This window comes from Crinia signifera, chromosome 2, assembly GCF_055691185.1.
Source record: "Crinia signifera chromosome 2, ASM5569118v1, whole genome shotgun sequence".
Taxonomy (NCBI): domain Eukaryota; kingdom Metazoa; phylum Chordata; class Amphibia; order Anura; family Myobatrachidae; genus Crinia; species Crinia signifera.
In genome coordinates this window covers 18,774,371-18,796,528 of record NC_139218.1, presented here as the reverse complement: position 1 = coordinate 18,796,528, position 22,158 = coordinate 18,774,371, and the positions used below count along the sequence as shown (strand labels likewise).

The following is a 22,158-nucleotide window of genomic DNA, read 5'->3' as shown; positions in this document are numbered from 1 at the left end:
AAATTAGATCAACTAATAGCCTTTCAGACTCCAGCTGCGCCGGGGATGACGGAAGCCCCTAGGACTCGTGGAAGAGGTTATAATCGAAGATCGGATGATAGAGGGAACTATACCTGTTATAGTTGTGGCCAACTGGGCCATCGTAGTTTCGAATGCCCACAACGGGGAAGATATAGCCGACGAGTACCTAATACAGACCCAAGGGATTCTACACTGTCGGGAAACGTACAAGGGACGCCGATGACCCCCGCATCGACTCCCCACTCATAGATGTATCTTCAATGGGGAACACCCAGTGGTCTAGTTTAATACAAAATGGCCTAGTCGGAGACGCCCCAATGGTTCCAGCGCTAATAAATGAACAGTATTGTAGAGTGTTGTTGGACAGTGGGTCACAAGTCTCCATAATTTTCGAGGGATGGTACCATCAACATCTGTCAGATGTACCTTTGAACCCTATAGAGGGACTAGTGATATGGGGATTGAGTCATCAAAAATACCCCTACTTGGGATATGTGACCACTCACATTCAGTTCATAGACAATACTGCAGAGTATCAACACCCCTTGCCTTTTTTAGCCCTTGTATGTCCTGATCCTCCCTCTGGACAAGATGTTGTTTCTGTAATTGTGGGGACTAATTCACATTTATTCAAAACCTTGTCTCAGTGGTGCCAAGACCAGGAGAACATAATCTCACCTCCTTCTGACCACGAGGCAAAATCTCTAAATTCCTTTGCAGCTCCAAAGGATATGGCCCACCCCAGAACTGATGAGGTTAATCTTTCCGCCTTCAACACCCGAATATTGGAATGTTTTAATGGCAGCGATATCTCATATGACGATCGGGAACAACTCATCCGGGAAATGAAAGTAATTGAATCAGTATATTCGTTAAGCGATTGGGATTTAGGAACGGCCACTGGGGTGGAACACCGAATACGAATGACTGATGATACCCCATTTCGTGAACGGTCAAGAAGATTGGCTCCTGCCGACTTCGATGATGTGCGCCTTCATTTAAAATTTCTACTTGAGAATCAAGTAATAGCTGAATCTCAAAGTCCTTATGCATCTCCTATTGTGGTCGCCCGGAAAAAGAATGGAGATATAAGATTGTGTATAGACTATCGAACGCTTAATAATAGAACTATGGAAGATCAGTACACAGTACCAAAAGTGGAAGAAGCTCTGGACTGCCTTCAGGGGAGCCAATGGTTTTCTGTACTGGACTTAAGATCAGGATACTATCAAATACCCATGCATCCAGATGATTGTGCCAAGACAGCCTTTATTTGTCCGATAGGGTTTTTTGAGTTTCTTAAAATGCCACAAGGTATAAAGGGGGCCCCTGCAACCTTTCAAAGGACAATGGAAAAAGTGATTGGGGATATGTGCTATCGTGAAGTACTTGTATACCTCGATGATGTCATAGTGTTCGGTAAGACCTTAGAAGAACACAATCATAGACTATTGAAAGTACTGAAAAGGTTACACCAAAAGGGATTGAAGCTGTCAATTGATAAATGCAGACTGTGCCAGACCACCGTCAAATATTTGGGCCATGTAGTCAGCCGAGAGGGAGTGTCTACTGACCCGGATAAGATAGCGGCAGTGAAGGAGTGGCCTAGACCCATGAAATTGAAAGAATTACGTTCATTTTTGGGATTCTGTGGTTACTACAGGCGGTTTGTCCCTCAATATTCCCAAATTGCGCGACCACTCACTGAACTTACCAAAGGGTATCCTCCGGTGGGGACACCCCGACATGACCTGGTAAAGTATTATAAGCCACAAGAAGAATTTGGAGAACGTTGGACAGCAGAGTGTGACAGCTCGTTTCAACAATTAAAGCAGCATTTGACTCAATCCCCAGTATTAGCCTATGCCAATCCAGAATTACCCTATGAAGTTCATGTAGATGCATCCATGGATGGTATAGGAGGGGTTCTTTATCAATGGCAAGAGGAGGTTTTACGACCAATAGCATATGTTAGTCGGAGTCTTTCCAGTAGTGAGAAGAACTATGCAGTCCATAAATTGGAATTTCTGGCGCTAAAGTGGGCAGTAGTGGAAAAATTCCATGATTATTTATATGGAGTTAGCTTCACCGTGCATACTGACAACAATCCCTTAACATACATCAATTCCACGGCAAAACTGGATGCAACAGGGCACCGATGGTTGGCAGCTCTTTCCAACTACAACTTTGATTTGAAATATAAGCCTGGGATCAACAATACCGATGCAGATGCGTTATCACGAGTACCTCAGTCCTGCAATATTAGTGAAAATGATGAATGGATAGAAGTACCGGCTCCGGCCCTACAAGGGCTGTGTCATCAAGTGTACTGTATACAACAACTGCCAGAACGGGTTAGCGCACTAGGCGCCTCTGGAAAATCGTTACCATTAATGTATTGTTGGATTAACAAAGAAGAAATGAGAAATTTACCTAAATGGTCCAAGGAACAGTTACGAAAAGCCCAGACAGATGACGTTGAGATAGGCGCTATGTTGCAGCAAATACAACATCCTTCCGCTACGGCCCTCTCCTCTCCAATGACTGTAAGGTTTAAGATATTGGGTCGTCAAAGAAGAAATTTGGTGATAAAACACGGAATATTGTATCGGAGAACTACCACACACACTGGTAGGAACAAAGACCAGTTAGTACTACCCTCTGATCTAAGGCCTGTGGTGTTAAGTGCCCTGCATGACCAACATGGGCATCTGGGATATGACAAAACACAACAATTAATAGCAGAAAGGGTGTATTGGCCCTTAATGAATCGAGACATTTATGAGTACTGTCGCAAATGCAGAAATTGTATACTAAGAAAGACGTTACCCCAGCATGCCGCAAATTTGGTCAGTCTACAAAGTTCGGGGCCCATGGAATTAGTCTGTATGGATTTCCTTTCCTTTGAGGGTCCCAATGGAAAAAATAGTAACATTCTGGTTATAACTGACCATTTTACTCGCTATGCCCAAGCTTTTGTAACTCCCGATCAGAGGTCAATCACAGTGGCCAGGACACTCTGGGAAAAGTTTTTTATACATTATGGGCTGCCGGCCCGCATCCACACTGATCGGGGTCCCGACTTCGAGAGTCACCTCATCAAGGAGCTATGTGAACTGTGTGGGATACAGAAATCCCGAACCACTCCCTATCATCCACAAGGAGATCCTCAGCCGGAAAGGTTCAACAGAACTTTATTAAACATGCTGGGTACCTTAGATCCAAAACAAAAAAATCAGTGGAACAAGTATGTTTGTCACCTAGTGCATGCCTACAACTGTACCAAGAATGAAGCTACGGGATTTTCCCCTTATTTACTGATGTTTGGTCGAGAGGCCAGACTACCCATTGATATTAGCCTGGGCACCTCTCCTACTACTGTCAAGGCTCCTTCTCATTCAAAGTATGTTGACCAGTTGAGAAAGGAACTCAATAGTGCTTACTCGTTAGCCCAAAACTCGGCTCAAAAACAAAATAAAAAAAATCAAGCACGGTATAACAGTCAAGTAAAAGAACAAGTTTTACTACCCGGAGATCGTGTCCTGCTTAAGAGACTGGGTTGCCCTCGCAAGCATAAACTTGAGAATAGATGGAAAGACGTCCCTTATGTAGTGTTAAAACAGTTGCCCGGTATCCCGGTGTACCAGATTGTCCCTGAGGGCGAGAAAGGACCTCTACTGACATACCACCGTCAACATTTATTACCCATTACGCAAGACATTATATTTCCTCCCAGGGATAATCCAGTGAATGGTGAATTGGCCACTAATCAGGCCCCCAAAAAGAAAGCCAACTCGTCTGTTGGTCCAGACGACATGAAAGAGGCCAAAGAAGAGGAGCCCGACACAGAAATGGGGTATTTCTACAGAGAAGGGAGTATTGAACCAACTGCCACATGGGAAATGGATTTCAATCAAATGGTCGATGCTGGAAGTTCAAATCTCAGGGAAGTCCTCCCGGAGCCGGAACTTATCGATCATCCGGTAGTTACCGAAGAGAGTTGGGGGAGCGAAACTTCATACAGTAATTACCAAATGGAACCTCCATTAACCGCCAGGGAGCGTAGACCTCCAAGAATGTTAACTTATGAGCAATTGGGGTGTCCCACAGTAGTAGATAGAGTAGTACACCCACAATTGGTATATTCATGGCCATATTTTGGAGGCATACCTGTAAATTGTTGTTACTGTTAAAGTGGAAAAGAATATAATACGTACTGTGTTATAAAGTGTAAATGGAGATCAATTTGCCTGTGTATGGAACGAGCCAAGTTGATCTCCAGGGGGAGAAATGTAATACCCTTCATGTACATATGTATATAGACCACACATTGTGTGTTGTGAACTATAGTAGTAATTGCTGGGGGATGTTATTTGATGGGGTCACAAGGACTGTTCCGTGCCCAAAGGCTGATGGTGGAGGACAGTAACATTATCTCCACAGCTGGGATAAAGACTGTATATGAGCCTTGTATGCAGTGGGTTAATAAAGTTATGGTGCGCGTGGATAGCGCTGCTGGGACAGTTAACGGAGGGAAGGGAGAAGCGCGTGAGGAGAGAGTTAATATAAGAAGGGAGAGAGAACCTTCGAGAAGGGCACGCAGTGAGGGGGTTAACGGAGGAATGGACATGCAGAGCAACGCAGCATAAGAGAGACGGAGAGCGGTGCTGTGTACGGGGGAGTGATTACCTCATCCCTGGGCTGATAGAGGAGAGAACGGAGAACTGATAGCTGGCATCCCTTCGGGTGGTGGACGGAGCGGATCAGCCGGAGGGGAAATCCTTCCCAGTATCGTCACTCCGTGGGCGGCGCTGAAGAAGTCGCGTCATCTACAGTCAGGCCGGGAGTCTGATAGGGAGTGAGGTGCGTTACCTCCCATCCGGAGGCGGGGTGAGTCCGGCCCTCATCCAGTCAAGCCCAAATCTCCCTAATAGGACAACGAGGGAGGGGCTAACATTAGGAGGGACGAGGGGGCTCAGGCAGTCAGTATGAGAGCACTGGCATAAACTATTAGCCGGGGGAGTGTCTCCCCATATGGTGTAAACGCAGCTGTGGTGTATAGAAGCGGAGCTAAGCCGATGCTGCGCAGAAAGAAGTGACAGTGCGCAACCTGTGCTTATCCTGAGAGGAGTTATTGCTAGAGACACCATATACTGTATACTAGTTGACCCTGTATCATAAGTATTAAAGCCTGGGGACTGGCTGGACACTCAAAGTTCTCCCTCCATATATCATATACCTCAGCGAGCGGCTAACTGAAGGGAGAGTATTACACTGATTGTGGCGAATCATATTCAACTTCCTAACATCTTATATAGCCACACGCTGGCCTGGAGAGAGTTAAACCCGGCTTAGGAGCCTGGGGACACCTCTCTGTCCAGTTCAAGCCAGGGAGCAGCTTTTGTGACCATTCCGGTGGAGATTAGGCTATCGCTCCATATATCCATAGCGAAACCCGGTGAATGAGCCTGGGGAAGCTAGCTAATGATAATACGGCACTACTGACCCTGGCACCTGATAAGCTCTTCCAGGGACCTATGGCTAGACAGCAGGGACGCAGACTCTAGAGGCAGTCATCACCATAATAAAGAGGATACAGCTACTTGTACCGATTAGTATCCAGCCCCCAGTGGAGACTACGTATTACACATAGCCCATGGATAATAGTCATTAAGGGAAAACCAGATATAAGGGACCAGGAGTACTATAGGAGGATCAGTACGGCAACAATACTATTTTGGATTACTCCACAGAGCTAAACCCGGTTCTCCACGAGCCAGGGGACGCTCTTTATAGACTGCATCCATATCGTTACTTACACCACAAAGGAGCCCACTACATACTTACTTGGGGGCATAAATGTAGGGATAATTTGACTGGATTACAGACATTGCTACATGAGGTCACCTATAAGTGAAAGAAGTAGCTTATATATGTAAAGTATAAGAAATGATAATACCTAGTGGTTAATATTGTTACCCAATAATATGATTATCGTATAATAGCGTTTTTAAGGTGTATCGGTATATATGTTAAAGTAAGATACTTGCCCCTTGCAGGATTCAGGCTATACGCCTAGGAGTACTGTATCTCCCAGTTCCAGGGAAAGGGTCATAAATTGAGTATTGTGTGTGTTATAATACTATTTGTCTATATATCTGATATCTTTATATGACCCACCAGTTTGGGTAATGTATCCGGTGGCATGTTGTACTTACATGTGTATAAATAAATTGTTCAGTTGTTAAATCTCACCGAACCTTATTCAGGGTGATTCCCCAAGCTCACCCCGCTAGTCGTCAACGACTAAATATAAATAAGTGATTGATAGTCGGTAAAACCGACCCTGCTTGGGGTGGAGGCACATTACAAGATTGTGGAAAACAGCGTTACATGGGTCTTAAATGTTACTTTAGGCAATGTGAAAGCAGCATGAGTTGACACCAATATGTTGACTTGCAAGTCGACCCAAGTTTTTGGGGAATTCAACTTTTTCATTTTTACCATCCACATGGACTCGATTGGTAAAGTTGAAGTGTGCCCAGCAGAACAGAAGCAAAGCACGGCACCAGGCCCAAAGCACAGTGTGCCAAGCAGTACAATATTAGGGGGTCTGTGTGTTCCGGTGTCAACGTTTTCACCAGAAAAAAAAGTGAAAAACTTTTTTTTTCTGTGTCAACTTTTGTCCATGTCAAGCTAGTGTATGTGACCTCTTACTGTTGACCTAGGCATGGTCTGTCTGAGTATACCACACTGGTTTATTACACAGTGCGTCGGCACGGGCTAGGTTAGGTGCCTCTATAAAGGCTGGGCACTGAACCTGTGCATCTGCCTGTCTACGGTACTGAGTTGTGTAGTCATGCTGATGGCTGATCGGGCTACGCAGGGAACCTCTCAGCTGATGAGCGATGCACACAAAGGTCCTCATTCAAATCCCAAGACCAGCCCGACGGGTCATGCGGAGATTGTGTAAAGATCTTAAGTAACGGTGTCACCTGACCAGCCTGCCAAGTGTCATATGATGTCTTGCGGGAAGCCTGGGCCTCATTGAAGTGGAAATGGTGTTCTGCTATGTATTGGCTTACCATAATATCACTTTAACCTGGGGCACTCTTAAATTACACAGGTTCTGTGGCTGATCTAAACCAGGAGACTTGCAGGCATTAAGTTGGCCAGCCCTGGAACCTGTGTAATTCACGAGTGTACTTGTTTAAAGGGACAGTACCGTAATCCTATCTATGCAGTGTGACTGATGTTACATTTTCAAACACAGCCTGTAAAACGAGTTTGGCGGCTGTTTGGTACTTTATCTCTCTCTGTTTCTATCAATATTCAATACATCTCCCCCTCTTAACTCCTGCATGAAACATAAAATCACATACTATGAATGGACGTGTCCTGCAGACTGCGTACTTGCTGTGTATGGAGAGGACAGAAATAAGAACTTTATGTGCACCTTGGTAACCGGCCCAGGTTATTCCGCATCAGATCACAGCGATAGGTACATGCCATCACTTGTTACTCCCAATCATCTGTGGACTGGGCCAAGGGTAGGAACCGTGACCCATTTCCGGGTGGATTCCATCCCCCTAGGGAGACATTCTTGAGAACACGCAGTGATATATTGATGTCTGGGTGTTCCACAGGCAGGAGCGCTGCTGTAGGTTATTAATGGTATTACACGCTGGGGAACTGGAAATCCTAATCCTCGGTGCCTGTGTATTCATAATGGTACGGTGTGTAGTGTGACCATCTGCTAGTGGCGTGTTTCCTGCTGTGGGTAGTGTTCCCTCGAAGATTCTATTGCAGGGTGCCGCACCCTGCCCGTTTTTTAAAACCTAAAATTGCACCCTGCCCTTTTTGTGTGTGGGACTGTGTGCCCTGGCGCTGCCCCCACCGACATGCCGCTCAGAACTTTCAGTATGGGTAATGGGTATTTCGTTGTATGCCATCATGTGTAATGGGCATTATGGTGTGTGGTATAATGTGTAATAGGCATTACAGTGTGTGCCAGAGGGCGGGATGTATTAATATACATAGCCGCCCGGCCGCCGCGGTGCGGAGTGTTCCGTCACCTCCATGTGCGCCTGCTCCTCCCCTCACCCTGGGACAGCTCAGCGTGGCTTTCTCAGGCGCCGTCTCCTCCCCCCTGCAGCCGGAGGGACGTCCGGCTGCCTTGCTAGGGGGAGGAGGGGTTTACCTTCCGGGTCCAGGAGGACCTGCAGCAAGGTAAGCCAGGGGGAAGGGGAGAGGGGAGTAGGCGGAGGCGGTTGGCTTGCGGCGGGAGGCGATAAGAAGCACATAGGCTTCTATAGGGTATTGCCACCCAAAGTTGGCGATACCCTGCCCACCAAAGACGGTGTGGCCGGATTTTGGTAAATTTGAAAATGCAGTAAAACAGGGGTTTTACCGTATTTTCGGCTTCGTACATCCTGCCCATAATGTGTAATTGTCATTACGACAGAATATGTAATGTGCATAGCATAGCAGGAGTATGACCAGGTTTAATGGGCGCAATCCTAGTGCAATGTAAAAAATTTTAGTTTTTTTTTTTTTTTTTTGTTTCTAATGTAAACTTCTAATATAAAATGTGCCCTGCCTGGTGGCCAGCGCCCTGCCCTAAACAAATCCTAGAGTGGGCATGTGAGCGTTGACATGGCAGCCGGCTTCGTGTATGTTTATGTGGGAGAACAATACTTTTACATATCCGTTCTAGGCCGCAGCCCAATGTATGTTGTACAACACGTCTAACAAGTCACGTTACCGTCTGTGTGACCCCTGTGGGGGAATGATCTCAGTTACTTCTTTGTAGAACAAGTTACGAGTAGGAGCTGTCATGCAGCTTGGTCGGCTGTGTAAAGGGTAATGATCTTCTGAGCTACATAACTCAGTCTAGTGTCCAAATGACCATAGACAGTGAGGTAAACGGTTGGCGGGAAAACGGTTGACTGAAATTTTTCAATAAAAAATTGAAGCATTTTAAAGCAAAAAATAAAATAAAAATTGAAGCTTTTTAAAAATGTATTTAAGCAATATTGGGGCGCCTGACTTGGGGCGATCTTGTGTTTATATGAGATGCGGTCATTGGGTCGACAGGGTTTTCCACAGTTTACTTGAGCCGTCATGTGCCGACAGGCGGTATTTCGTGCCCTACCATCCACTAGGGCGTGGTGGGAGAATAAAATAGTGTGCCGAGCAAAGCGGATCAACGTTTGTGTCCATGTCGACTGTGACGACATTAGAGTAAAAAAAAACTATGAAAAACCCCATGTTGACCTAATGACCTTGTTGACCTACCCCATTTCGACCTAATGACCCTGTCGACCAACTTGCTGGTGACCCAATGATCCATACCCATTTATATTACCGGCGCCTGCAGATGAAGGCCTGTGGCGTGCTAGTAAATCCTGCTCTGTCGTTGTTATATGTTGGTAGCGAGGACGCGGCGTGTCTCCGACATATGGCGACATCTCTGGCGGTGATACGATGCATGACACCGTTATCAGCCAGCTCCTTTCACAAAACATATGCCGGAACAGATGAGCCGCTCGGCTCGTTATGAAGTTGCCAAAAGAAGATGATTAGCAAAACGAGCGCCAATAATAACATGTAATAATTGCGTGCAAACCCAGCCGAGCCGGGCCAAAAAAGCGATTTATTTTGCTGTGGTTGCAGGCAGCTCGCAGCAGATGGGCTTGTAATGTAATTAGGAATATTTGTGTTAAATGAGGCATTATTTAAATTGGCTGCTAATTTTCACATCTATTAACCCGCTGAAAAATCTAGAGAGCCGCAAGTTTCTTCTAAAGTGATTTCTGGCTGTTGAGCAATAAATAAATGTTTTAACTCTATATCCAGCTGGGAGGAGATGATGGCGGATAAGGATCAGGCTGTTCCTCAGGAATTTGTGGTTAACCGTGTAGTTACCCGGCCAAGCAGTAAACGCCGTCCAAAGTGGGTCTGTTCATTATGCGCGGTTACTGAGGAGCGCAGCGTGACGCAGCTCGCTAGGGACTGGTGATGTTGTTGGGGCGTCCGTGAGGGGTCAGGCTGCGCGCGGGATGATGTTGTCCTCTATGATAAATAATTGGCGGTACTTGTGAGTTATCCGGACGCCCGATTTCAAAATCGGGTCGGATCGGGCACATCGCATCGCATCGCATGCGACCATCGGATGCGATGCGATGCGATGACCCGATTTTTCCATAGGAATCAATGTTAAAATGGACTGAGTCCATTTTAACATGGAATTCAATGGGAAAAAGGGGTCCTTTTCATACCCCTACTATCCAAGTGGGCATGGAGTTGGATATAAACCTGTGGCGAGCGTAGCGAGCCACCGAGCCCGAAGCGTGGCGAGCGTAGCGAGCCCCGCGAGGGGACACGGAATACCGTCCCCTCGCGGGGCTCGCTTCGCTCGCCACGCTTCGGGCTCGGTGGCTCGCTACGCTCGCCACAGGTTTATATCCAACTCCATGCCCACTTGGATAGTAGGGGTATGAAAAGGACCCCTTTTTCCATAGGAATCATTTTAACATTGATTCCTATGGAAAAATCGGGTCATCGCATCCGATGGTCGCATGCGATGCGATGCGATATCGCATCGCATCGCATCTGATTGTATGCCTTAACTTAAGGCATACAATCAAAAAATCGGGCGTCCAGATAACTCACAAGTACCTAATTGGCAGCTACTAAGTGCAAGGTCTTTGGCCAACAAAGACCCCAGTTCAGGTGTGCACTATGCTAGCGCACAGGTGTGTGATTAATAAGAATGTACACGTTAGCGGTTTCACGTGGCGTCGCTTGTCTGGATGTCGGAGAACCCAACTTTGTTTGCAGAGTGTCAAGTGTCTGTTTTTTTTTTTTTTTTTCCTTTATTTCTGCACTCCCTGATGTCACATTGGATAATACGTTCCAGGTCATTAATGCCACTTTCACATCTGAAATGCCGGGTCCGGTCTGGGATTTGTACACATAGGTCCGTCCCGGAAGCGACCCGGCATTTTCGAGCTAAAGCTCCCCAGCAGCGACCCAGCAATAATCTGGTCGCAGACGTCATCGGGTGCTGGGTAGTAAGCAGCACTTGGAGTGGACGCTAACCTCCTCCCTGTAGTGTGAACAGGACCAAAGTCAGTCAATCAGGTTTACCCGTTCACACTGCCCATCAACCCGGGTCCGACCCGGTAAAAACCTCCCTTCTTCCTTCTTCTCTCTTTTTTTTTTTTTTTTATACCTACCCAGGTCAGATTGGCGGGTTGCTGGACCCGGGACTATTATACTGTAACTCTATGCCCACTTGGATTGACTGTCTGTCAATGGTTGTCAATATTGTGACCATGGGTAAATTGACATCCACGATTGGGAGGTGTAAAATGCCCTGGAGCATGCTGGGTGAAGCGGTGCGCTAATTTGTGGTTCGTTTGCTCCAATCTACAAATTGACACCACAAAAAGTACAAAAAGTCGTCCTTTTCATGTGTCTACTATTTCCGTGTCAACCTCTTGCTTGTGTCCACCTTTTCCGTGTCAACCTCTTGCTTGTGTCCACCTTTTCCCACTATTTGACACTATTACCCAGCCTCCTCTCCAACCCCTCGCCGGTATCCAAACTATTTGTCTACAACAAGAAGGTCGACATGCCATTAGGTCGACATTGTTTTTTCACTGTTTTTTGAGCCGACATGTGCCGACAGGCGTTATTTCATGCCCTACCATCCACTAGGGCATGGAGTTAGATTATAATAGTGTGCCGAGCGAAGGGAGGGGCTGCGGTTCACTTCAAACTGTGTCTATGTCGACTGTGTCGAGATTTGGGTAAAAAACCCCAGAAAAAACCATGTCGACCTTTTGGCATGTCGACCTAATGGCTGTCTATCTTCTTGTTGTAGACAAATGGTCCCGCATCCCCCCTCGCCTGCCGTTCCCTCTCCCATCTCCTGAGGCAATAGGTATAGTGTTATTTAAACCAATATTTTCCACCTATCATGGTGTTAAACATTAGTAATATGATTCCTTTTGTGGTTCTGTGTACTCGGCCTGATGTTTCTGTGTAATGTGCCGTGGGAAGTGATTTACATGTCCATGTTCTCGCACAATGTATGGAACAGTTGCCGCCTGTGGCTCCAGTCGGCCGCGCACAATGGGGCAGTGTGTGCTGGGCCCGGCGGCTGTCCGGTTACGGTGCTGGTGAGGGCTCCCTCAGACATGGTGTGGACGAGTGGGCCCCACATTCCTCAGCTCCACAGAACGTCAGCACAATTCTCCAGAACATGGAATTTGACTTTTCAGATTAATGTCTCCACTCAGCGCTGTGGAAGGTTCTCATAGATCAGCATATTAACATATTTCTCTCCTGAAAAGCCCTTGATCAGCGCTGTGTTAATCTCTCGCTCTGACAGAACTGGGATCTATTAGAATATTGGCACAGTCTCGGCGTCCCCGTTACCACATCTTCTGTAACATGCTCTCTTGTAATTTTTATCCGCTTCTGAGGCGACGGTCCTATAGGGACGTGTATCCTATAAGTGGCGGAAGCTGAAAGTGTGCTCAGATGCGTACGACGGGATGTGGTTTTTTTTTTTTTTTGTTTTGTTTTTTGATGATGGGGAACAATGTCTGGGTCCCCCCCCACCCAGGATGCCGGCCGCTGCTGGCTCAGCAAATTCCCCCCGCCTCCCCCCAGGTTCCTTCTGGGGGAGAAGCCGCAGGTGCAACTGGAGGGCGCCGGCAGGCTTGTGTGAGCGCTTTTCCCGAGAGAGTCTCTGCAGCTTCCAGCACTTGAGAGCCCCAAAACCACCTTCCACATCCCCGGCATCCCCAGCCGCTCTACCCCATCCCCTGCAGCTAAAGGAACTTGTGCCTGGGCACCTCTGCCTGCAGCCGCTGCACCTATTGCCTCTTGTGTGCTGGAAGCTGCGGAGACACAGCACTCACACAAGCCTGCCGGCGCCCAGCAGCGGCCGGCACTCTGGGTGGGGGGACCCAGACATTGTTTCCCATCACACAGCAAACAGGTTTGATTTTTCCCAGCTAGTTTGAACGACCGTTTGGGGCCGTTTTTCAACATTTTTGGTCGTGAGGGAGCAAACAGCTGATAATCATTTGCTCCCACACACTAGAAAGACTATCATTCCAACCAGCCAAAAGTTGGCTGGTTGGAACGATATCGTTCTGATGTATGGCCGGCATTAGACAAAGACCACAAGCTACAAGAATGTGGACTAAAACAAAGAGGTTTCCAAATTGTTTTTTTTTTCTGGTACTTATATGTTAGTTGGGCACCCACTATAGTTAGTACGCTCCAACCCCCACTATCCATGTCGGCATGGAGTTGATTTTATATAGTGTGGCGAGCCACCGAGCCCGAAGCGTGGCGAGCGTACGCGGAAAACTAATCAGGTTTTTAATGATGTGTAAGGAGTAGATTATAGTGTAGTAATGAAGGGACAGGGTGCCTAATTCGGACTAATGAATTTTGTCTACCGGGGGGACTCCCACCGTGCTGCTGATGGGACAAGTCTGAGCTGATGAAGAATCACAGAGGTTGTGTCTGTTTGTAACCAGATGTGTTTTTTTTCTTGTTTTTGCAGCTGAATATTTTGGTAGACACGGGTAGCAGTAATTTTGCAGTTGCCGGAGCCCCAAATCCAGATATTACGACGTATTACCGATCTGACCTGTGAGTATTGCAGCCATTCGTGTCTGTGTGTTTATTACTGCTGGTAGAGTGTATGTATACCGCTGCTTACTGTAGTCTGGTGCATGGACGGCGCCATGTTCCTGAGGACTTTATAGCGGTGTCGTGCTCCTCCTATATGTTTGATATTCTGTTTGCTCTGGGACATTTACACGTTATGAGGAGCTGGAATAATAAGACATTCCGGGCCAGATTCTCTAAGCTTCAAAAGTGATAAAATGGAGAGTGATAAACAGCCAGCCAATCAGCTCCTACCTGCCATGTCACAGACTGTGTTTGAAAACTGTCAGACAGGAGCTGATTGGCTGGCTGTTTAGCACTCTCCATTTTATCACTTTTGAAGCTTAGAGAATCTGGCCCTTACTGAGGGTAAGTAATGTACATCCTCCTGTGTAATATCGGTATTTAACACTCAGGAAATCTGCGTGTAATAACCAGAGTGCGTTATTCCTGATGATGACATTGTCACCTCAGTTACAGATGTGTCCTCATACACTATGGCTTCCATCGCGCCAAATAGCCCCTCTGAGCACACCAGGATCTCAGCTGCGCCAAGTATAGTAAATTAATACTTTGTGACAAAACTACTAAATTACACTGACCCAGTATGATGTGGGGAGTTTGTGCCACGGAATGTGACCCTGTAACAAGCCCCGATGCAGCACCAATTGATTTACCTCATGCCGAGCCCTCGTACGCGTGAAACGCTAATTCCAGTGCGTTTAGTGTCACAGCTAACGTCTCTAGTACACAGGCAGAAAAAAAAAAAGTGGTGTGCCGCATAGGGCTGACAGTAATATATAGACCGTATCTAGACCAGGCATGTCCAAACTATGGCCCTCCAGCTGTTTTGGAAAACTAATAGTCCCATTGTGCCTTGCCACAGTTTAGCTATTGGGTAATGCCAACACTATGGCAAGCCATGCTGGGATGTGTAGTTTCATGACAACTGGAGGGCCTCAGTTTGGACAAGCCTGGTCTAGATTACATGCTCAGAGTTGACATTGAAATGACAAAGGAAACGCCGACATAGCACCACCCCCCCACCCCCCTTTTTTTTTTGTGTGTGTGTCAAGTTGTAGATTTGAGCACATGGACTCTATGGGTTGTATTCAATGTGGCGGTGATGGGGGTTTGTGCAGCGAGAATGGCTTATTTTCGATAAGGAAAAGCTATCCATAGTCAATGTTTGGAAGAAATCCGGATCCCCCTTAAACAGCGAAGTTCGCCGCAAATTCAGAGAGTCAGATGCATTTTGGGATGAGCCCCGCCATTTTAATGGCCACACTCCGTTGAAAAGTACCAGCGAGGTGGAAACGGCAAGTGAAGGGGATGGCGTTGAATACTCCCCCATGACTTTACCTGCGACATTCTTCACACCTGTTTACTGTTCCCAGTCGTAATACACGTGGATGGGATGAAAACGTATAAAATAGAAACTGAAGAACTCGCGTCAAAAAATTGCTTGTGTCGACCAAAAGTGGTCAACCTATTGATCGACCAGATGCATGTCGACGCTAAGTTTGCTTCCCTTTGTGCCATAGGGTAAAAAGACTCTAGGGTGAAAATTCACTAAGATGGGAGGTTTTTTTGAAGAATGGATGTCGCCCCTAGCAACCAGATTCTGCACTAAGCTTCAAAAGTGATAAAATGGAGAGTGTTTAAATAGAAGTCAGACAGGAGCTTATTGGTTGGCTGTTTATCACTCTCCATTTTATCACTTTTGAAGCTTGGTGCATCTGGTCCAGAATCTGGTTGCTATGGGAGACCTCCCTTCTTCAATGGAACTCTCATCTTAGTAAATTTGCCTGTAGGTGTATAAGGAGAAGCCTGTACATATATCGCCATCAGTTGTGTATTATATCTCTGTAACGCACAGCGGAACTGCAGCCATAACTGGCTACTATGCTGCTCTGTTTATTACAGGTTGGTAGAACCATATAAACTCCATTAGGTCCGGACAGGTGGATGGGGACACGAGAGAGAGGAGTCGGGTTTCTGACGTGTGTGAGAAGTCGATAAGATCTGAGCATTGTACGTAAAGCTGTGAGATCAGTCCGCTGTCCTCTTCCATTGTGTTCCTCTAATCCCCCTGCACAGCGTGAATGGGAGCAGGGAGGACAGTGACAGGCTGCTATCTGCCAAGGACGCACACGGGACCACGTCTGTTATCCTGCACTGAGAATGTGATCCTCTGGCCCCTTCGTGGACGCCTGCCATCGTTACTGGGAGCGTCTGCAGGAAGTGCTGTTTCCTCGTGATAACGCGGAATCCGCAGAGCGCACAGCTAACACTCTACGTGCTCACTGCGGACTCTGTTAGAAACTTTTTGTTTTTTTAAATAATATTTTTTTGGGGAGATTTATCAAAACTTGGAGAATGATAAAACGGAGAGAAAGTACCAGCCAGCTCCCAACTGTCACTGTTTAAACCTAGCCTTTAATATGACAGTTAGGAGCTAATTGTCTGATACTCCTCTCTCCAAGCTTTGATAAATCTCCACGAGTGTACGGAAAGCGTTGTTTTAAAGAGGATCCAGTAGGACTGTATAACTATCCTTGACATCCCGCGTCACCAGGAGGTGCTGGGGACTGACGTCGGGACAACTTTGTTTAATAAAGCTGATTGTGGAAAAAAGTCTTCTGACCTCGGCTTTAAAAGCTGTGATGACAAACTGTCCTACGCAGGTGATGACTGTATAATGGGGACTGGCACCTGAACATACAGGAACTTGTAGATTACACAGAGGGGGGGGGGGGGGGGGGGGGGTTGCTGCCTAATTCATCGTCCTCTGGCTTCCTGGTATCTTGCTGAGGGTGTTGTACATCCTCGGATAAATTACAGGGTGAGCGACATACCCTATTGTTTAAAATCACAAAAGATAAAATGGCAGCATAAACCGGAATACCCACAATGCCTTCTGCCCGGCAGCAGTGTCTGACATTACTGGCTGGGGTAATGCTCACTAATGATGTGCCAGTAATCAGCAGGCCCCAGAAAGCCCATCTTATAGCAAGAATCCCATCCCTCTGGGGTTTACGATAGGCGTCCTTTCCACGAAACAGCCAGCAGTGGATGAAATGCGCTGCTGTTCTCCCAAATGTGTCAGTTATGAACCCCCCCCCCCCCCCCCTTCACATCTCTCTGTTTAAATCCGGTCTCCATGGATACTCCTGTGGAGCCCACAAACTCCACGGATAGGTTTATTGCCTGGGGCCCTTACCAGACTGGGCATATTTGACTGGTTATCACTTCTGGAACTGTGGTACAAGATGTAGGGATCACTCGCTCCCTATGTTCACCTTTTCCACTAATGTGCTCTTGTGTTTTCATCACCAGTCACCTGCTTTTGAGGTGGAGGTGAGGGGTGGAGAGGTAGCTGATGAACGTCACCGGAATGTCACTCTACTAGTTGTGTAACCATAACACCGATATTGGACTTTGTATGTTAAATGTTTTTATATAATTTACAAGTGTGTTACTGACCCTGGGATGTACAATGGACATCACTTATGGAAACTGCTCTACAGTCTGTGTAGGAGATCAGCCTCTGGTTGCCATGGGCAACATGCTCTTTCTACCCATAGTAAAATCTATCGTGTCCAGGACATAATGGAAATGTAATAGTGATTTATCAGAAGGGATATTGGGGACTGTCCCATTGACCCGAGAGGAATCCGTTGCGTCTGCTCAGTCAATACCATTGGGGCAGGAAAGGCCGGGGTGAAATGCTTGGGGCGGAGACATGGAGGCAACCTACAATGCCGATTGGTAGTGCAGTTTTAGAACCTTTAGTCTTGCAGTCGTAGGCCAGGAACCGGTCGGCTGGGGCGAGGGGTACCACCTCATCCCTTTTAATTCCGGACACATATTAATTACACAGGTTCTGTGGTTGGCTTGGCTGACTTCAAGACTCCATTTCACCTGGTTTTAAACTGCCACAGAACCTGTGTAATTAATATGTGTCCAGAATTAAAGGGATGAGGTGGTCACCCTAGCTGGGGCCCAGGAATGTATGCTGGTCCTGTCTGTATCTGGCATGGTTTGGGACAGAACTTGCTCAGCCAAGTTTTGGTTAGGTCCTTGTCCGTGCTAATGTGGGAAGCTTGTCTGTGAGCACCAGTATAGCGGGGCCACTGACGATGGACTGAACATCTCCTCTGCTGTACTCATGGATGGGATGAACAATACATGGACCTGACGGTAAAAATAAAAATTATTGGGGACTCCTATTCTGAGCGTTGGAGCGCTGCAATCACCCCCTTTTTCTAGCGGTAACCTATTCCACCCTGGGTAATCCAGCAGTGAGCCAAGGATGGCCGACTCACCTGGTACCTTGTTATGGTGGAATATGCAGCCTGTGGAGGCTATTCTCTAAAATGCCTGCACCAACAATACATTGTGCTTACTGTGTGTTCTATATGGGGTGGTTTTATGTTAGTTTTTTATTTATTTTTTTTGTCGTCTGTGGTTTCTCTATTGCTGTATCGCTTACATTTTCTGTACTAAGTGCATTGTTTGATGTCTGTAAACCGCCTTTGAGTCCTGCTGGAGAGAGCGTTATTTCAATTAATAGTCATATTAGAATGCACAGTTGTGTCCTTGGACTAAAGCCCCATACACACTGGGTGATATTGTGGACAATATCACCTAGTCAGTCTAGAGAGAGTGATAAACAGCCAGCCAGTCAGCACCTACCTTTTGATACAGCTTGCCCAGTGTGTGCACTTCTTCTGTGCGCCGTTAATGACCCCTCCCTTGTCCAGCATGTCCGGATGAGGAAGGGCTCTCGTTAATGACTGCCATGCTGCAGCAGCACAGTCAACGCTCCCCCTTGCCGGCATCAGCAAGTGTACGCACTTGCCGGTGTCTGCCCCCCTGAGGGACAACGGCAAGTGTGTATGGGGCTTAACTCTGCGGTGTCCAATGGCAGCTCCACCTGGCTGGTGTTACAGCTGCAGATTACAGAAGGACCATGCCCTGTATTTGGGTACCTGACTGCTGGAGTACTTACCATGAGGGTACTAGAGAAATGTGCAGAATCCTATTGCTGTATATGGTTTCCTATTGGCTTTGTACTATTAAGTTTGCATGTTTATGTTCCAGGTCCACCACTTACCAGTCTCTTGACGTTGATGTCACAGTCCGATACACTCAGGGGAGCTGGTCCGGGACTCTGGGCAAAGACGTTGTGCGTGTACCAAAGGGAGTGAACGCCTCGTTTGTGGTCAACATCGCCTCGATTCTGGAGTCTGAAAGCTTCTTTATGCCTCAAATCAACTGGCAAGGGATTCTGGGACTGGCGTACAGCGCCTTGGCCAAAGTAAGGGTTCTACTCCAATGGCTGTACATGTCCATGAGCTTTCTCACACGAGGTGTATATAGTATAAGGGTCTTCCTGCTCACCATAGAACAGGGATGTGCTAAGATCTTATGGAGTTCTGTACATTCTGATCGGTTGGTTGCTGCCTTGTGCCATAAAAACGACAGCATTCATCACTAAATGTAATAAGATCCAGTTTAGAGACCATGCTGATGCTTGGCTGATCCAATTCATTTGCTAATGTATGGAAGAGAGTTGGAAGGGTTAAGGGCTCATTGCGAAGTCCTTTACTGTAAATTTGAGTCTATAGTAAGGGTATAGTGCTAATATAACTGCATTGTATGTATAGGTGAATACAATATTTACTGGGAGTTCTTATAATGTAAGTCTGCCCTCTCCTGGCACAGAGTGGTAGTGCATGCTCTTGCATACGCTTGTGCACACAGGACTGTGTCATGCCTAGATTTGTTTCCCTGTTCAGCTTTCTTATCTCTGTGCCAGTCCCTCAGTATACTGCTCCTCCTTGTTCCCCACCTGCAAATACCTTCTATCTCTTCTTTCTTAGATAGTGTCTGGAGACTTATTAACCTGATCAGCTGCTTTCCACTTGCTGCAAGGAATATTAACATACCACTGTGTATAGCCCTAAACTACATGTACATCTCTATAAAGCCCCAAACCCATATGTAAAAAAATTTTTTTTATTTATTTACTTTAACCTTGAATGTTACGGCAGAGGGGAGAGATGAGGGGGTAGGATATCGCAGTGTACAGAGCCGAAATAAAACTCATTACCCAGCTGCCAGACAGGTAGCCTGCTATCGAAATGTAGGCCGTCATCCAGTCTGATACATAGCCGAAGGCTCTGACTGTCATCTTGTCTTTAAGGTGCCCATTTATCATTCAATATTTGCAGATGGGAAGCGGCGAATATTAGGTATCACCCCAATGTATGTAGAAGGGACCCCAGCAGGAATCTACGATCCCTCCTGTACCGTCGCTGGCTGCCTCCCCCATAGGTTACTACGGGGGATGCGAAGATGCCCAATGTATCAACATCGGGCAGCAGCGCATCCCCAGGTTATCTCCATTCTGCCAGTGCAGTCAGAGGGGTCAGTGCTTACCGTGCATGCGCAGACACCCCCCCCCCTCCCTCCCTCCCTCTCAGCTTGGTTTGTTAAATTGGGAAATTAAACCGAAATGATTTATGTTTTGGAGAAAGTCAAGCAGGTTAAGTTTCTGCATTTTATTGGGGGACCTTGAACTCAAAGTGCGGCTTCTGAATGCTTTCATCAACTGTTTCAATGTAAACTAAAATAATATTTAACAAATAAAAATCTTACGTATTGGAAGATGAATTTCAGCTGCAAATTGCTCGCCAGATATGCAGATTGGTTGGGGTTAATGATGGGTTTACAGTGCTATTTGGGCCTTTCAACCAGTGCTCTAGAACTGCTTCATAACCTGTAGAGCGATGGATGGTTCTCATGGGTGTAGACAATCATTGGGTGGACGGGGTCAAAATGTGGACAGTTAAAAAGGTATATTCATGAAAAGGTTGACACCGTAAAAGGGTTGACGTGGGACTGGTCAACAAAAAAAGGTTGACAGGGTTTTTTTTTTTTTTTGTATTTCCCCATTGTAAGGTGTCATGATCCTAATTACTGTAGTGTCCCCACTCATGGCACTCTTTAATTGTGATTCTTGTGGCATGGTGCTTTGCCCCACTACTACTGCGCTAATCGCTACTTGGTTACCAGCCGCGTCCACGTAAATGCTGAAGTGTGAAAGGGTTTCTTTAGGAGTCGACCATCGTTGAGTCGATAGTGTCTCCTAGCCCTAGAATCCTCCCCCACCGCACAATGTGTGCCGTATATAAAGTTACCTACTGCATGAAAATAAGGACAATGTATATGGTATAATCTAACGGTTTTATTTTATTTTCCAGCCATCGAGCTCCGTAGAGACGTTCTTTGACTCGCTGGTAGATCAGGGGCAGATTCCTAACATCTTCTCCATGCAGATGTGCGGTGCAGGACTCCCGACTACGGGCACCGGCGTCAACGGCGGCAGCCTCGTAAGTGCACCTTATGTTCCGTCTCCAGTGGGGCTTTGTTAGGGCATGGGAAACCTAATGCTATTGGTAGGAATATTCCTGAAGGAACTCTGCGTATTAGATTACTTATAAATGGCATTGGGGGGGGGGGGTTCATTCCCACAAATGTGTTTATTGGTTTGTAAATGACTATTACTGAATGTTACTTTCCCACAGTGTACTCTCTCCGAAATCTCCTCCTTCCTTTACAATAACATTGCTGACCTCTGCTGCGGGTATTACAGACCATTATACACAATGAGGAGTTTTGTATCCTATCCTGAGCTAGACCGCATGGCCATCTCTGCCTGTAGTACAGAAGTAGGGACATAGAGCCACTGTCAATAACTGTATAGTATGTGCACCATTCTGCGTCCATTGCCAGAATCTCCATGCGGTTCAGGCTGACCACGTCTGCTACCAAATCAGACCAGATTTGTCATCCGGTTAATTGTAGAACTGCAATTTTACGTTTATTAGATTCCCATTTTGGGATTTTTTTAACGGGCAATTCTGGTGCCTTCGTGGGTTGTTCTGGCCTTGGCTACTGCTTTTGACTTTTCGATTTCACATTCGGTCTGCACTTTTGAGTTTGATTTACTGGATGGAATTCGATATTTTCTTGCCTGCAGAGTCATCCAATTGAATGCGGATAAAGAGTCTTTAAAAACCATTCGATCTTGCTTCTATAGGCAAAATCGGATTGAAAACCTGTCAAAATCAAAGCGTGTGTACACCCTATTACAGCAATACAAAAAGATAGATCTATAATTAGGGCGTTAATTGTAAGATAAAAAATCAGCAAAATATTTGATCGAACCAAGATGGTGTCAGAAAGCTGGAGATGTGTTTTGGAGCTGCAGGAAGTATTAGGATTAGGCCAGGGTTGGCCAAACTGGTCCTCCAGATCTACCAACAGTCCATGTTTTCCAAATCGCCTATATAGTGCACAGCTGTATATTTATTTATTTTATTTATTAACAGTTTCTTATATAGCGCACACATATACCGCAGCGCTTTA

The 22,158-nt window shown here is 46.4% G+C and overlaps 1 protein-coding gene across 1 annotated transcript in view; it reads left to right on the top strand.

Annotated features, from left to right (window-relative positions):
• Positions 1-22,158, top strand: part of BACE2 (beta-secretase 2) — a 46,438-nt gene that overhangs the window by 11,412 nt on the left and 12,868 nt on the right. Inside the window, exons 2-4 of the mRNA XM_083171668.1 lie at positions 13,613-13,701; positions 18,826-19,042; positions 20,991-21,119. Of these exons, the coding sequence (XP_083027794.1) occupies positions 13,613-13,701; positions 18,826-19,042; positions 20,991-21,119 (435 nt within the window). The remainder of the gene's footprint in view (positions 1-13,612; positions 13,702-18,825; positions 19,043-20,990; positions 21,120-22,158) is intronic.